The sequence below is a fragment of the Pantherophis guttatus genome, chromosome 7 (genome assembly GCF_059756535.1).
Source record: "Pantherophis guttatus breed Tessera chromosome 7, ASM5975653v1, whole genome shotgun sequence".
Lineage (NCBI taxonomy): Eukaryota > Metazoa > Chordata > Lepidosauria > Squamata > Colubridae > Pantherophis > Pantherophis guttatus.
In genome coordinates, this window is record NC_142069.1 from 86,479,702 (window position 1) to 86,493,135 (window position 13,434).

The 13,434-nt window shown below is 42.0% G+C and overlaps 1 protein-coding gene across 6 annotated transcripts in view; it reads right to left on the bottom strand.

Moving 5' to 3' along the window:
- The window catches only part of SRPK2 (SRSF protein kinase 2), a 138,350-nt gene extending 128,226 nt beyond the window's left edge, over positions 1-10,124 (bottom strand). For 3 of the 6 annotated variants that reach the window (XM_087873357.1, XM_087873358.1, XM_087873354.1), the window contains exons 1-2: positions 9,877-10,124; positions 9,600-9,684 (exon numbers count right to left, since the gene is read on the bottom strand). Coding sequence is in view for 3 of the 6 variants with exons in the window: in XM_087873356.1 (XP_087729482.1) it covers positions 9,600-9,684; positions 9,877-9,892 (101 nt within the window). In the remaining 3 variants the exon portion in view is untranslated. The remainder of the gene's footprint in view (positions 1-9,599; positions 9,685-9,876) is intronic. The other 3 variants (XM_060692670.2, XM_087873352.1, XM_087873356.1) reach the window with 2 other exon arrangements.
- Between the last annotated feature and the right edge of the window lie 3,310 nt (positions 10,125-13,434).

Here is a 13,434-nt window from a genome sequence, read left to right on the forward strand (position 1 = left end):
ATGGCTTTCCTCCCCAGGAGCAAGCGTCTTTTAATTTCTTGGCTGCGGTCCCCATCTGCGGTGATCCTGGAGCCCAGGAAAATAAAATCTGTCACTACCTCCGTTTCTTCCCCATCTATTTGCCAGGAATTGAGAAGGCCGGATGCCATTGATCTTAGTTTTCTTAATGTTGAGTTTGAAGCCAGCTTTTGCGCTCTCCTTCTTCACCTGCATATATTTGTTATCATGCACCAACAAGCAGCAAATCTGTCCCAGTTTCTAGTGATGCAAGCTTTGCTAACTTCTATTGACCAACCGCAATTCTGTTTCAGCTTGTTTAAGCTCAGTTTATTCGGCTTATTATCAACTGAAGGCAACATTCCAGAATTTGGCATTGAATGGCAAAGAACAACACAACTTATCTTGGTAGCATCTTATTCTAAAGAATTCATTACTACTGGTGGGTCCTTGGTACTCTCTGAGTTTGATTGTTTTCTTGTAGACATTTCATTACCCAACTAAGTAACACCATCAGACAACTAAGCTCAGAGAGCACCGAAAACCCCACTGTTCAACCGTGATTTACAAACACAGGTAGTCCTTGACTTACAACCATTCGTTTAGTGACCGTTCCAAGTTACAACAGCAAAACAGTGACTTATGACCATTTTTCACCCTTTCCAGCATCCCACGTCATCAAAATCTGGAAACTTGGCCACGGGCTCCTATTTATGACGGTTGCAGTGTCTCGGGATCACATGATTTGCGTCCTTCTGACAAGCAAGGAAGCCAGATTCACTTAACAACCATATTAGCAACTTAATAACTGCAGGGATTCACTTAACAACTGGGGCAAGAAAGGTCATAAAATGGGGCAAAACACTTAATAGCTGCCCTGTTTTTAGCAAGGGAAATCTGGGGCTCAATGGTGGTCGTAAATTGAGGACTACCTGTATTTTAGCCAACCCAAGGGCAAGAAATAAAATAAAACCATAAGAATATATTCTTTTATTCTTCTTCATTACATGCTCTCATGGATGGGGAAAGAGGGAAGAATGAGCAGTACATGTGAAAAAAATATCTATTTTCATTCACGTGCTGAATTCGAGTCAATAATTCATGCAACTGCAAAAAATTAAAGTGGATGGAAGTAGGGAAGAAAATTTCAATTGAACCTTGGAAAAATTTCCTAAGAAATATAAGATTGATTGCTTTAGAGACAGTAGAAGATTCTAGTTTGTCGCAGGCCTTTAAAAAGAATCTGGATCACTAACTCCCAGGGACACTTTAGTTGTAGCTTTCTACGCTGGGCATCCCTCCCATCATCATCATCATCATCATCATCTTCTTTTAAAAACCCCGTAATCTCTTGCAGGGTGGAGTCGGGGCAATTGAATGGAACTGAGTGTTTACTGGCCGGATGCCCTTCCTGTCTCCAATGCGGAGTTTTATTCAGCAGATATATTCTGCTGCATAAAATAAATATTATAAATAAATAAAATAAAATATTGGCCAAATAAAGTATTCTACTCTACCCTACTCAACTCAAGTCCTCAACTCAAATTCTATTCTATTCTATTCTATTCTATTCTATTCTATTCTAAATTCTACTCTATTCCATTCCATATTTTTTCTATTCTTTTCTTTTCCATTCCATATTTTCTGTTGTTCTTCTATTCCCTTTCTATATATTATATTCTTCTATTCTATTTTATTCTTACATTCCATATTTTCTATTCTATTCTATTCTATTCTATTCTATGATTCTATTCTATTCTATTCTATTCTATTCTATTCTATTCTATTCTATTCTATTCTATTCTATTTTATTCTATTCTGAGGTACATATTAAGCCTTAGGTTCTATAGAGTACAGTCAGGGTGGATAAAAATCAATGATTTTTTTAAAAAAATCAAAAAAATCAGATTTTTTTTATTTAAATCGAATTTATTTTAATAAAAAACTTTTGGGGTAAAAATCTATCATAAGATAGTTTTCTGTTTAAGATACATAAATAATTTAGTTTATTCAGCATGAAATGGAGCTTAGTTATGGAGCACGAGGCTGTATATTCTGCAACACTGGGACTATCGGTGAGTCAACAGTGGGTCAAAGGAGTAGCAGAGATGACAGTGGCTCTTTAAAAATTATGATTTAAATCAAGTTGATTTAAATCAAGCCTTTTTACTAGTGATTTAAATCATGATTTAAATTGTGATTTAAATCAACTCAATTTAAATCAAATCCACCCTGAGAACAGTAATTCTAAATCCTTCCACAGAACATTTAAGTTCCTAGTTTTGTTTTAGAAAAATATATGTTGATTCAGAGCTTTGGTGGTAAAGGCTTACACACCCACACTGTTAGCATTATTCTTCCTTTCTGTGGCACAATCTCCTAGGATTTGTTGGTACCTGCTGGTCAGAAAGGCAGGAGTTAACTCATCAGCACAGTCCTGCCCATAGGTTTAGCAGAGTCAGCTGATGAATTGTATTGTTTTGCGTTTTAGATAAATTTTATATATTTTGTTGGGGAACTGAGCATTCCAACGTACTGTTTGTTAATATTTCAGACTTGCACTAAAAGACTATTCAAGCAGCCACATAGCAAAAAGCTTTTTTAGATTCTTGACTGGGTCATCAAAATTCTGGCTTGCAACGAGAAATTTACACAGGAAATGTCTTTCCAGCAGCCGATGCAAAAGAATAGTGAAGAGGACATTCATATATAGCACAGTGCAGCGAGAGATGTAATCAGGTTAGGCTGTTTAGTTGAGCGCAATTCCAAAAATAAAATATATGAATCAAGTGCAGACTGGAAAACGAATTCCTTCTTTAAATGGAAACTCAATTTACATCCAGAGAAACATATCCGGTTTCAGATAATTAGCTTCTCAGAGTTGGGGGGGGGGGGGGGAAATAAGAACTGCCAAGGTGCAATTCAGAAAAGAATATATTATTCAATTTCAGGATTACCCAAACAAAATTCATTTTTCAACCTCAGCCTCAACTTTAACAAGTTATGCATACAGTATAAGGCAACGTAATTCTAATTAGATTTCTTTTTTTAAAAAAAAAAAAGATGGTGAGCTATATTTAACTATTTTATGAATATATTAGCTCGTGGTATGAATACTTCACTCTTCATACAGTATGCTTTTAAATTCTATGGTATCCACAAAACCCTACACCGAGTGCTGAACAGGTCCATGCTTTGCGCGCTTGCGTGCCATCCGTGCTAACACACAGCTCCTCCCCCATGCGCTGTGCATGCAACTGCACCATCTGCACATGTGCACACCTTTCGAAGTGGGCCCCACTGTGCGTTGCATGCACAATCGCGCCATCTGCGCATAGACGTGGTTTTTCCGTGCATAATGTACGTGTGTGAACGCCGTCTGCGCATGCAAGTACATGTGTGCACGCTAAGGAGAGCATCAATGACCAGCTGGGTCCCCTGAATTGCATGCATGCACAGCGGAGGCCCAAACCCCAGCTGGAGCACACATGCATGTACAGCTGCAGGTGATTTGTTTGACAGCTCGTGCGCCCGGAAAAACTTCCGGCACGTGTGCCATAGGTTCGCCATCATGGCCCTACACCAATTTTTTTTAAAAATTGTATTTTATTTATTTATTTATTTTATTAGATTTTTATACTGCCCTTCTCCTACTGGACTCAGGGCGGTGAACAACCAGGAATAAAAACATCACATGCAAAATTTAAGATTAATTTTAAAAGAATTACACAAGTTTTGGCCCAATATAAAATTTAAAACACCCCAACTAAAATCAATTTATAATTAAAAATATCTAAAAATATCTAAGGGGGGGTGTCAAGCCAGCCCAGCTTGATGAAATAAAAAAGTTTTAAGGGCACAGCGAAAAGCACGGAGATCTGGGATCCTACGTATATCCGGGGGCAGGTCGTTCCAAAGGACAGGTACTGCCACAGAGAAGGCCCTCCCCCTGGGGGTCGCCAGCCGACATTGCCTGGTCGACGGCACCCTGAGGAGGCCCTCTCTGTGCGAGCGTACTGGCCGGTGGGAGGCTATCAGTGGCAGAAGGCGGTCCCGTAAGTACCCAGGCCCTAAGCCATGGAGCGCTTTAAAGGTGGTAACCAACACCTTGAAGCGCACCCGGAAGACCACCGGAAGCCAATGCAGCTCGCGCAGGAGAGGTGTCACATGGGAGCGCCCCATCGCTCCCATAATCCCCCGCGCGGCCGCATTCTGCACCAGTTAGAGCCTCCGGGTGCTCCTCAAGGGGAGCCCCATGTAGAGAGCATTACAGTAGTCCAGGCGAGAAGTAACGAGTGCCTGAGTGACCGTGCGTAAGGAGTCCCTTTTGACACCTATGTTTTGGTGGCTGAAGTCAGCATAGCTGCAGCATGTAATCTCCACACTGTTTTTATTTAAAATGCTCCTTTACATTAAACTGGACATGATATATACGTTTTTGTGCATTTAAAGGTTTTTAAATCGTCATCAAAATTTCAAGAGAGAAAAAAACAGTTGACCTACTTTTTCCCCTAAAGCAGATAACTGAAACCATCATGCCTGACTGACAGCCTTATGCCCTTGCTCAGTGGGCATAAGGTTATCAGGTGCGAAAGATCAAATTCACATGTGAAGGTCCAATTAAACCAATCCTTTCTGAAAGTCTATGCACAGGAACCTAACTTAAGAGTTAGATAAGGTCAATGGAATTCAATGGACTTAATTTGCTTGTGGCTATGTAGGGATTCTACGCTAATCCTTCTTTTAACTCCGCCCCGAATATTTCGCCATACCTTCCCCTACAAAGGAAAAATTTTCTGATTAAACTCAGAAGCTATAAATGAAGAAAGTCAAACAAGCCTGGGACAAAATAAGCCAATAAAATAAAATAAACCATCTGTCAAGGATTTAATAACACGCAAAAGTCAGCTTCATTTGTAACAGGTTACTTTTATAATCAAACAGCAAAATATCAAATGAAAAGACCGGGCAAGAGGTGTGTGTTGTTTTTTTTTAATAAAGAAAGAAGAACCTAGGATGTTATTAGACCGAACACTAATCATTTGGAGAGAAATACATCATCCCGCAGGAAAGTTAAAACTTCAAAGCTTCCTTATCAGAACTGAAGAAGATTGGGTGACTCTCCTAGATATTTCTGCGCAATTTCAAACACTCTTCTGCGTAGGCTCTTACGAAGATAAGCAACGAGAAAGATCTACGAGACATCTACCATTAAAGAGCTTTATTCCTGCAATCCAGGTCAAGGGCTCACTATCTCTAGCAAAGTTCTCTTAACTAGCTTGAACAAAAACTGGTTGGCAGGCCATAATTATTCAAGGCCATGGTTTTTCTCCCGCAGGAAATAAACATCTCAGGCAGGATTAACTGCGCCAAGAATTATCGGAGGTGCCTAATTTGAACCAATGTTTTACTTGGAAGGTGCTCCTACGAGCTTCGACAAAGGGAAGGTTGAGTTCTGAGTGAAAAACAGCATCGGGTCTTTTACAAGCTGCCCAGAGTCACGAAGGGTGAGTGGGCGGCCGTATAAATCTTCTGAATAAATAAATGCATTAGGTGCAAAGCACGGAACATGTAGCATAAACTCGTAAGAAATTGGATGGGAGTTGTTTCCAATGCTTTTTTTTTTTCCCCTTTACAGGCAGTCCTCGACTTACGACCGTTCATTTAGTGACCGTTCAAAGTTACAACGGCACTGAAAAATGCGCGTGCCCGGTCCACACATGCACTTTGCTCGCACGCGTGCCTTCCGCGCATGCGCCCGGCCTCAAAAATGTGCCTAAATAGGATGGCGTAGAGCTGGGGCAGGTGGCCCACCCGCGATTTCTGCTACCGGTTCGGGCAAACCGATCTGAGTACCACCTCTGATGTGATCCCCTTTTGCGACCATCTGACCATCGAAGTCAATGGGGAAGCCAGATTCACTTAACCACCGTGTGACTCACCGAACAACGGCAATGATTCTCTTAACAACTGCGGCAAGAAAGCTGTTGTAAAATGGGACAAAATTCACTTACCCGACGACTCGCTTAGCAACAGAGATGTTGGGCTCATTGAGATCGTAAATCGAGGACTACCTGTAATGATACAACTGAAGCAGTGGTGAACCCTCAATGGTTCTGAGGGTGTGGCTTGGTGGGCGTGGCAGGGGAAGGATACTGCAAAATCCCCATTCCCTCTCCACTCTGGGGCCAGCCAGAGGTGGCATTTGCTGGTTCTCCGAACTACTCAAAATTTCCGCTACCGGTTCTCTGAACTGCTCAAAATATCCACTACCAGTTCTCCAGAACCTGTCAGAACCTGCTGGATTTCACCCCTGAGCTGAAGATTCATCACTTTGGCCTAAATAATTTTACTGCATCGGGGACAAACAGGTTGCCACTGGAGCTAGGAAATTGAATTATAGCACTGGAAACACTTCTGTACTTAAATGCGATTTTTTTTTTCCTCAGCAGTTAACGATTGGGATAAAACTACATAACTAAAGTTCATGACTTGCTCAGCGTACATACAATTGATTTGGCAGGTCTAAGGACAGCTGAAAGTTCTTGGTGAAAAAGACCGTTTTTGTTTTCAAATAATTAATGTCAATTTTTCATTCATTACAAAATCTTGCTGCCGCTTACAGGGTTACTGAAGGCTGACTTGGAACAACAATAAACAGCTGCATCCACACCATCGTCAATGAAAAGAATGGATATGGATTTATACAATACAAAGGATGAAACTCACTTCTGGACAGTATTAACACGGAGCTGATGTATAGAGAAAAGGAACAAGAACTGGTTCATTTTAAGATGGGAGGAGACCTCTAAAAGTAGCACATCTTACCTGCTTATGATAATTGTCACGGAACTTAAGAATTTGACTAAGTAAACAGGGATCTATAATTATAGTCATCAATTTGTCCCACTCCTATTTCCTGGATATTAAATCAAGGGCCACCTTCAAATCAATGAAGGCAGTAAAAACACACGAATGGCTAAAATATTATTCATGAGCTGATGCGGCGTGATGCATTGAACATTGTCTTGGAGTAGCCAATGTGCAAATTTCTCTTACACTGGAAGAGTAATCAAGGATAATCCTCAACGGTAAAGCAAACAGAAGTATTAAACCTTACTCGTGGTTTTATATACTTTGTGGGTATGTCCGTGTGGTTTAATTCCTTACAGTAGGAAACAAAGACTGTTGTTTTCCTCTCAATTTATTTTATTTTTATTTCCCAATCTGGCCTAATGCCAAAGTATCCCATGGCAATTTCATATCCAAATACTAACCAGGCCTCAGGCAGCTTAGCTAAACCCAGATAAGGTGCTGTACATGAAGATAAGTATGAAAATCAGATTTGCCACTAGAAAACAGGCAGTGATTCTAATCCAGGTGGTTTATGAAGGGGGAGCGGGGAAAATATCAAACCAGAGCCTTGTTAACAATGACTTTTCCTCTTGTGTTTTTTATCCAGATGGAACTATCTGGTTGCCAGTTCTAAATCAGTTGGATTCTTTTAGCATTTTTTAGAAGCAGCAAAAGACTTGGCAGTTCTCAAGCCTGTCATTATGGCCAGATCTGACTTACTATAAGGATTGATCACACACGAGGGAACAGCCCTCAACTTCTGAAGTAAGATGTTCTTGGTCACTATTAAAATCTGGATATTAAAATCTGGAGTCAACAAAACTTTGCCAATTGTGAAATGAGTTTTCCCGAAAAATACCATCTAATTTATCTTAGATGCATTTCTGTTTCTTGAGATGCGTTCTTAATGAGTAAAACCAGTTTGGACTTCTTAGGATTGTTTTCCTTTATGGAGTCCCTGCCAGACACATTAATTCAATAAATAAATAATAAGTTAATAAGCAGTGTCAAGACACTGAAGTGATGACCCTGAGCTTCAAAAAAATGACCGAATAACATGGAAGAGAGCACAAAAGGACAACACTAAACACAAAAGCCAAAGATATTTAATAAAAGTCTAAAGCCGCCAATACAATTTGCCTAAAAATACCTAGAAAATAGCCTGTAGCCTAGTTCTAACTGAAATTGAAAATGTTTTTTTTTTTAAAGTTTTTTATTTTTTAAAACAAAACATAAAAACATCCATCATCCATTCCAATTACAAGTAGTTTGTCGGTCGGTTACAAATCTTTTGTGCTTCATCTCATGTTCATCATTACAAATTCTCTAATTGAAAATTGAAAATGTTTGATTTAGCAGCTACATTGCTACAATTTGCAGCAAAGGCTCCTGTCACCGAATGCTTCTCTGTAGGCAGAGAAAGAACTGGAGAGAAAGAACCCTGAAAACTAATAACGAGAAAAAAAGCTAGCTTGAATCCTTCATCCTAAGGAGGAACAAGCAATACATACCGTATAATGTCACCAAAATCATTAAGTGATACAACCCTTCAGGGACAACCAGATCCCTGGCAGCAATGCAAAATAAATTCAATATAAAAGCTACTTTAGGATTAAAGCATTTTAAAGCGGGAGCATCATATATTTGGAAAATCTCAATCTATATTGGGAAACAAAGCATTAAATCAAGCGGACCACAAGGCAGCTCTTTAAAAAGCGCACTAACCCTTCACAATTGTTTAAAAAAAAAAAAAAGATGCACAACTTAAAACTGGTTCTTCCTTTCACCGGCTAGTCAGTTATCAACAATTTCTGACAACAAGCACTCTTGAATGAAGCAAGCAAGCGAGGGCCAGTCACGTCAACATCTGGAGGCAAGATTTTTGGAGATCAGCATCAGCAGATCAAGATCCCCTTGGCACCCATTTATTTCCCCCCCCCCAAATTAAACCCCCTGGCTATCTAACATTCGTGGCGCTGCTTTTTTTCAGGCCGAAATACGGAAGACATTCATTGGACTCCGTCCCAAGAAGGAAGATTAAACGCTTAGGGCATAAAGAATCAGTATCAGGAATGGCAGAGACGGCTCGAGGGAGTTATACATTCACACAATGCACATCAAGATCAGCCCATCTTTGCCATGAAAATGTACACACGGAAGAACGGCATTTAATTTCCTCGGACGATGTGCAAACCACAATAAAGTCAACTAAAATTTTTCGTTGACTTTTCAATTTTTAAATTTCAATTTGTTTTTAAAATTTTGTTATTTCTTGTGTTTTATCTGTTGGCTGTTCACCGCCCCGAGGCCTTCGGGGGAAGGGCGGTATATAAATAAATATAAACAATAAAATAAATAAAAATAAAATAAAATAAAATGCAGCAATAAATGCAGGAAAGGAAAGAAAAAAAAGACCCAAGAAATTTCAGCACCCGAGTCAGACTCCTTGCAAAAAAAAAAAAACAGAAGGAAAGCCGATGCAAGATTCCCCATTTTACAACGGTCACAAAACGAGGCTCGAACATGGGTGGAAAAAAACGAACAGCATCCCCACCTGCAAAGAACAAAACGTCCCATGGAAAGATGGGGGGTGGAGGGGTGAAAGCTGATGATGATGGGAGGAAGAGAAAAGAGGAGGAGAAGTTTCTTGCCTTGCAAAAGGCACCAAAGAGACCCACAATCCACCCACCCACCCAACCTAAGGACAAACAACACAAAAAAAACCACACACCGGTCCATATACTCACTTTTTGTGATGGGGTGGGTGCTTCTCCTTCCTGCCGGGTGCTGCGGGGTGCTTGGGGCGGCGCCTCCGGGCCTGCAAGGCCAGCACTGTTAAAAGAGAAGGGGGAAAAAAAAAAGATGCAAAAATGCAGATTATTGGAGGCAAGGGAGCACGCGGGCGCCCGCTTGACGATGCAAGAGTTGCGCGCGCACCCCATTACACCCCCCCCCACCTCCCGCTCGGCGACCCGCATCTCTCCGGGGACTTGAGGAACCCTTCGCCGGCTTTCCCAACCGTACCTTTCCGGGAGCTCATCGCTCTCCGGCCACCTGGCCTGGCCCGGAGCCACACGCGCAGCTCCCTCCGGCTCCGGCCACCGATGCCGGGCGCCAACTCGAGGAGGAACAGCGGGGCCACCTCACGCCCGGCCGCGCCTGCGCGGTTGGGACGCGCCGTGAGGAGAGAGAGAGAGAGAGAGAAAGAGAGAGAGAGAGAGAGGCGGAGCCGGAGAGGGAGGTCGCTAGGTAACCGGAGGGGGCCGAGCCTCAGGGAGCCACGCCTTCCCTTCCACTACCTACCTCCCTTCCCCGAGGCGCAGGCGGGGTGACGTCACCCTCGGAGGCAGGTTAAGCTGGTCCGTCCAATGTTTGCAGCAATTCTCTGTGCATTGATTAGTCAGAATAGAGGTTGGAAGGGACCTTGGAGGTCTTCTAGTCCAGCCCCCCTGCTCAAGCAGGTGAACCTATACCATTTCAGTCAGGTAGTTAGCTAGCTGTCTTCTTAAAAGCCTTAAAATCAATCAATCAGGATAGAGCGGGTTCCTCAAACTTGGCAGCTTTAAGACATGTGGACTTCAACTCCCAGAATTCTCCAGCCAGCATAGCTGGCTGGAGAATTCTGGGAGTTGAAGTCCACATGTCTTAAAGCTGCCAAGTTTGAAGACCTCTGGGATAGAGCTTGGAAGGGACCTTGGAGGTCTTCTAGTCCAACCCCCTGCTTAAACAGGAGAACCTATACCATTTCAGATAAGTGACTCTCCAGTCTCTTCTTAAAAAACCTCCGGTGATGAAGCACCCACAATTTCTGGTGGCAAGCTGTTCCACTGGTTAATTGCCCTCCCTGTTAGGAAGTTTCTCTTTAATTCCAGGTTGCTTCTCTCCATGACTAGTTTCCATCCGTTGTTTCTTGTCTTGCCTTTTAGTGCTTTGGAAAGTAAGTTGACCTCCCTCCTCTTTGTGGCAGCCCCTCAAATACTGGTAATCCTCATGTTACGACCACAGTCGAGCCCAAAATTTATGTTGCTAAGTGAAACATTTGTTAAATGAGTTTGGCCCTATTTTACGACTTTTCTTGCCGCAGAAGGTAAGTGAATCATTGCATTTGTTAAGTTTGTCACACGGTTTAGTTTAATTTAGTTTAGTTTATTATATTTATATACCGCCCTTCTCCCAAAGGACTCAGGGCGGTGAACAGCCATGGTAAAAACAATATACAACCAAAATTTAAAAACTTAATTAAAATAATTCAATCATTGGCCGAATTTAAAACACACAACTAAAATCATTTTAAAACCCCTATCAAAACCCAATTTAAAATCGGTTAAGTGCATCTGAATTCCCCCGTTGACTTTGCTTGTCAGAAAGTCGCAAAAGGCGATCACCTGACCCCAGGACACTGCAACCGTCATAAATATGAGTTATTGCCAAATATCTTTTTGATCACATGACCAGGGGGAGGCTGCAACAGTCATAAGTGTGAAAAAAGTCATGTCGCTTTTTTCAGTACAACAGTGTTGTAACTTTGAATGGTCACTAAATGAACCGTTATAAGTCAAGGACTACCTGCACTGGAATACTGCTATCATGTGTCCCCCTAATCCTTTTTTTGTGATTGTGATGCTTGTGACACTGGTGTGGATTACATAGACACATCACTTTCCAATCTGGGCTGCTAGGCGGGAAATGCGGGGGACACGTTGCAAAAAGAGGACCGGGAAAATTTAACAGCTACAGGAAATCCTTGTTTTGCAACAGTTCATTTAGTGACCGTTTGAAGTTACAACAGCACTGAAAAAAGTGACTTGTGACCGTTTTTCACACTTTATGACCGTTTCAACATTCCCAGGGTCACAGGATTAAAATTCAGATGCTTGGCAACTGGCTCATATTTATGACGGTCGCAATGTCCTGGGGTCACGTGATCCCCTTTTGCGAATCTTCTGACAAGCAAACTTAATGGGAATGCCCGATTCACTTAACAACCAAGTTACTAACTTAACAACTGCAATGGTTCGCTTAACAACTATGGCAAGAAAAGGTCTGAAAATGGGACAAAACTCACTTGGCAACTATCTCACTTAGCAACAAAACCTTTCGGCTCAACTGTGGTCGTAAGTTGAGGACTACCTGTATTATCCTTTTGTGCTTTTTCCAGGTCACTTAAATATTAATTATTTTATGATTGATGAATTATTCACTGCAGATTAAGAATTATAGGGCTGAGGAAGTTTCCTGCTGGGGACCTGGAAAAGATCTTGGAAAGAAAAGTTAAGGCTCATATTGTTTTTTATTAGATTTTTATCTCACCTTTATTACTTTATAAGCATATCAAGGCGGCAAATATACCTAATACTCTTTCCTCTTCCTATTTTCCCCACAACAACAATCCTGTGAGCTGAATTGGATTGGTCACATAAAATCTATTTATGATAGTTTTGCTGAAAATCAACATTTACTTCTTGGGGTTTTTTTTTTGGCAAAACCAGCCCATAGTGAACAATGTGTTTGCGTTGTGAGCCTTTGTTGTTGTTGTTAGTTGCGAAGTCGTGTCCGACCCATCGCAACCCCATGGACAATGTTCCTCCAGGCCTTCCTGTCCTCTACCATCCTCTGGAGTACATTTAAGCTCACGTCGACTGCTTCAGTGACTCCATCCAGCCACCTCGTTCTCTGCCGTCCCCTTCTTCTTTTGCCCTCCATCGTTCCCAGCATTAGGCTCTTCTCCAGGGAGTCCTTCCTTCTCATTAGGTGGCCAAAGGATTTGAGTTTCCTCTTCAGGATCTGGCCTTCTAAAGAGCGGTCAGAGTTGATCTCCTCAGGACTGACCGGTTGGATGGCCTTGCAGTCCAAGGGACTCGCAGGAGTCTTCTCCAGCACCAGAGTTCAAAGGCCTCCATTCTTTGGCGCTCAGCCTTTCTTATCTCATCTTTCCTATTAGTGACCCTAGTGCTTGTTTAATGACCACAGCACTTACTTAACAATTGCCACCAAAAAAAAATCAGGTTGGTTACCTTGGGATCTGCTTCTCAATCTTTTATGACTTTTGACTGGCCATTACATACGACTGCTAGCTATAGGTAAAGGTAAAGATTCCCCTTGCACATATGTGCTAGTCGTTCCCGACTCTAGGGAGCGGTGCTCATCTCCGTTTCAAAGCCAAAGAGCCAACGCTCCCCAAAGACGTCTCCGTGGTCATGTGGCCGGCATGACTGAACGCCAAAGGTGCACATGGAACGCTGTTCCCTTCCCACCAAAGGTGGTCCCTATTTTTTCTACTTGCATTTTTTACGTGCTTTCGAATTGCTAGGTTGGCAGAAGCTGGGACAAGTCACGGGAGTTCACCCCGTTACGTGGCACTAGGGATTCGAACCGCTGAATGGCCAACCTTTCGATCGACAAGCTCTGCCAGCTGCAAAGACATAAGTAGATCTGATTTCCCAACACCCTGATATCTCAACATAGTTAAGGGAGTCTCAGCCTTGTTGCATTTCAAATGAAGAACCAAACGAAAATGAAAAAGCTGCTTCATGGTGTACGACTCAGATCAGAAGTTGTGGGCTCCTAGGTACTCTTTGACCT